This window comes from Agrilus planipennis, unplaced genomic scaffold (genome assembly GCF_000699045.2).
Source record: "Agrilus planipennis isolate EAB-ADULT unplaced genomic scaffold, Apla_2.0 scaffold528, whole genome shotgun sequence".
Classification (NCBI taxonomy): Eukaryota; Metazoa; Arthropoda; class Insecta; order Coleoptera; family Buprestidae; genus Agrilus; species Agrilus planipennis.
In genome coordinates, this window is record NW_020439178.1 from 7,424 (window position 1) to 11,053 (window position 3,630).

At 28.2% G+C, this 3,630-nt stretch overlaps 1 protein-coding gene across 1 annotated transcript; it reads right to left on the reverse strand.

Moving 5' to 3' along the window:
* Positions 1-6: 6 nt before the first annotated feature.
* LOC108743546 (innexin inx2-like) lies at positions 7-2,587 on the reverse strand. The gene is made up of 4 exons (XM_018479115.2): positions 2,129-2,587; positions 1,779-1,988; positions 1,583-1,719; positions 7-1,446 (listed from the first exon to the last, which is right to left on the reverse strand). The coding sequence occupies exons 1-4, from the start codon at positions 2,370-2,372 to the stop codon at positions 925-927; spliced, it is 1,113 nt and encodes a 370-aa protein (XP_018334617.1). The 5' UTR covers positions 2,373-2,587; the 3' UTR covers positions 7-924.
* Positions 2,588-3,630: the final 1,043 nt, after the last annotated feature.

A 3,630-nucleotide genomic window follows, 5' to 3' on the forward strand; every position in this document is an offset into this window, starting at 1 on the left:
AATAATAATCCTTATAAGCCAACAGTACCAGCCTGTAAAGACATAATTATCATGTTTTTTTATTTAATAAATGTACAAATCTTATTTTAAGTGGTTTGATGTAAACAAAAAAATATTGCAAAAATACAAAACTTTATTATAGTTTCAAAAATATAAACGTAACATATATATCAAAACAGAACATTTGCTAAGAAAACTCCAAGTAATACTGAATGTATATGGCAGTGGCTACATTAATAATTTTATTTATTAATATATATATGTGTATAAAAGAAATGATTTTTTTCTTCTTAAGTATTAAGACCATCACATCATAGGTAACTTTAGCACCTCAAAGGAAACAGTATTTCTTTCTAATTCCTTAACACTAGCAAAACACAAAAATAACAATTTAAACTAGAAAACATAAAACATAAACTTCTTGAAACAGCATAAGTATGATACTTTTTATCAAAATATACGAAACCTTTATCTTGGACAGGTCAGACATTCATTTTGGAAACAGAAAAGGCCCTGATCTGTTAAAAGTATTTTTCTTTTTCTTTGTTTCTTATGCTTATCATAATTTTTTATAACATTTAGAGTCGCTCTGAACGCAATTATTTTAATAGTCAAAAATAGCCATTTAGGGCACCTTTGCTATTTTTTTCCTGCTATACAAAAAAATGCGAAAAACGGTCACAATTGTTCTCCAAAGTAATAAAGTTTAACTATTCGACTAATTATAAATGTTATAAGTTTTTAGAATAAGTACAAGAAACGATAAAAAACATAATAAAGCTAACTTTTTAGAAAACCTATTAAAATCCCTGTATGGTAGTCATTTTCATACTGTTATCAACCTCGCTCCCTTTGATTATTAACTCTAGAACTTCTCCACACTTCAAAACAGTACAAGATATTAAATAGTTTCATTTTCTTCATTTAAATGGGAAACGTAATTTCGGCGCTCAGGCTCTGATGCTTTTTGTTGGATTGCAGATAATTACATATGCCCATAATAAGTTCCCTAAATACAATGGGATTCAAATTATTTCCCAGTTGGTACAGAATGAAACAATTGCCAAAAGAAATCTGATAGACAATAATCCTCGCTATTCCTTTTGTTACATACTTGGTGCGGGCCATTAAAAGGTAAACGCGTATAAAAGGAACGCAAAAGAACAGAAGACGATAGAGCAATGCTACAGCAGAAAGGAGCGACAAGAAGTAGAACCAAAACCACATGATAAGGTAAAGTTTTTCGTTAAAAACATTCAGTGGCAAAATACAGAGTGCATCTCTCTTTTGTATACTGCCTGAGGAACCATAACTGTTATATGTGCACTTTACTAACTTGGGGAATACCATCTTCAGCGGATCTTCCCCGTTCATCAGATCAGTAAAAACATGCAGTCCTGAAAACTGGCCACTAAGAAACCAATTTGTTAATACAATTTGGGAAACCTACAAACAGATATCAATTTTAGATTTCTTTACATGAAATTTTTGTAAGCTATCATAAGAATGCTAATAAAATTAATTGAAAATATTTGTGTAGTGTAACACACAAGATTTTATTATATTAAAATATAAAACTTACGACATTAATTAAGTTAAAAAGTTCACAAAAAAGAAATCTTATGGCATAAACATTGTGGCAATCTTTCCCATGTACAATATAATTTATAAGTCTATCTTTAGCTTCTTGATCCCAGTTTGAAGTAAGTAAAGGTCCTCCTAAAGTTTTAATTTTTCAAAAATAAAATTTGTATACATTTACATTTAATTATTTCTACCTAAATCTTTGGCTAGCATTTTAAGTCTACCCCCTTCCCAGTTTTTCCAGATATAGCGTGGTGTATAAAAGAGAAGAGCTTGCAGAGCAAGTACGATACAGATCCACTGGTAGTATTTTTGTTTTATAATACCCTCATCTGAATCTGCTGCCTCTGGTGTTTCTGTTTTTATATGGTCATGATAGTTGCCCAATCCTGGTAGAATTTCATCTAAACCAATAAAAAGAAATGACTAAAATTAATTCAATGGTGTTCTTGTTCGTATTTGAAAAAGTCTTGAACAAAATCTACTAATGTGCTGCATAAAAGAAACAAAACAGAAGAAACTGTACTAGATTTAAATTACGTACTTTCTAGAGTGTTTTTTATTATATGAGTGTTGTAAATCCAACAGTACGTATCGAACATATTATTGAATGTGCCGTCCATTTCGCAATCGATGGGATCACCGAAAAATTGTTTGGTCGTAATTAGAACTGAACTTACAACAAGTACAATTACTGTTAAACGATAATGTAACTTGAACACGAAGTTATCAATATGAACAACATTATTTTTAGCTAACGATTTGCAAAACTTAAGGAAGTCCAACATTTTCGCAGTTCTGATAACAGCACGTTTTTAAGAAATTTTGCAATAAATAAAAAATTGCAAAAGCCACTGCACAAATATTATCAATGTTGTTATTTATTAAATTATTAACTATTTTACCACTTTCTGTTAAAAAGTGCTTAAGCCGGTTACTTCAAATATGACATAAGTATTCAAATTTTCCGCTGATGAAGTATACTGAAATGACATTAACGAAAAACAAACTTTAAAAGACGGTAACATGGCCAACTAGCTAAATACCTGATACGTACGAAAAGTTTTTAACGCAACAAATAATACCCTTTTAAATATAAATTAAATACATACAAAAGACTAACTTTAATATAGCTTTTAGATTATACTTATTTGATACCATTAAACGAAGAGTATAAAAAGTGATCAAAAAGTAATTACAAGAACGCAAGAATTAAGGGTGATTACGATCAACAGGTGCTATTTAAATTCTATAAAAATAGGCAAATTTTCCTTTAGTAGTACAATTTCAGTTAAAAATCGGCTAAATGAAAATTAATACGGAATTGTTTTTATTATAAACGAATAATGAATAAATAATAATAAATTTGCATCTTGCTTTTGAAATTATTTCAATACTATAAAAGCTAGTTACTAGATACCATTAAGCTTTTTGTCATAATGAAAAATATATTTTTTTCAAAACTATCACGCAGGTAAACAATAACTTAAAGGAGTAATAAGACGTATTTTTTTGGTTAAAACGAATTTGCTCTTATTTCGTTAGAAATCATTTACTTTTGTTTGTAAAAATTGATACGAAAAAATAATAGTAGAACCCTTTTAACTCATAAACTAATCTGATACAATATTTTTGAGATAAACAACAGTAGTGATAGAATGAGTTCTTTTATATATAAAACAAGGAATTTTGTAATCTTCATTTAATTAAAAAAAATACATAATATTAACAATGTGTTTTAGCACAAAAAATTATACATCTTTAAGTTTTTTAAGAAGAATTTTAGCTCCTTTACTAGATTCCTTCTTAATGATATTTACATCAGATTTTAAAGTGTTAAATAATAAGTTTTTCGTTTCTTCAGTCCCATTTTCAAAAACGAAAACCAACAGAAAACATCCTCTACTTGTTTTAATCCAATGTTTTACCTGAAAGGTATATAAATAATTAATTATTTACCAATCACAAAGTTGTTTACCAATCATGAAGTTGAGTTTTTAATTGAAAAGCAAAGGTATTAGTAAATGTATTAAAAGAACTTTACTT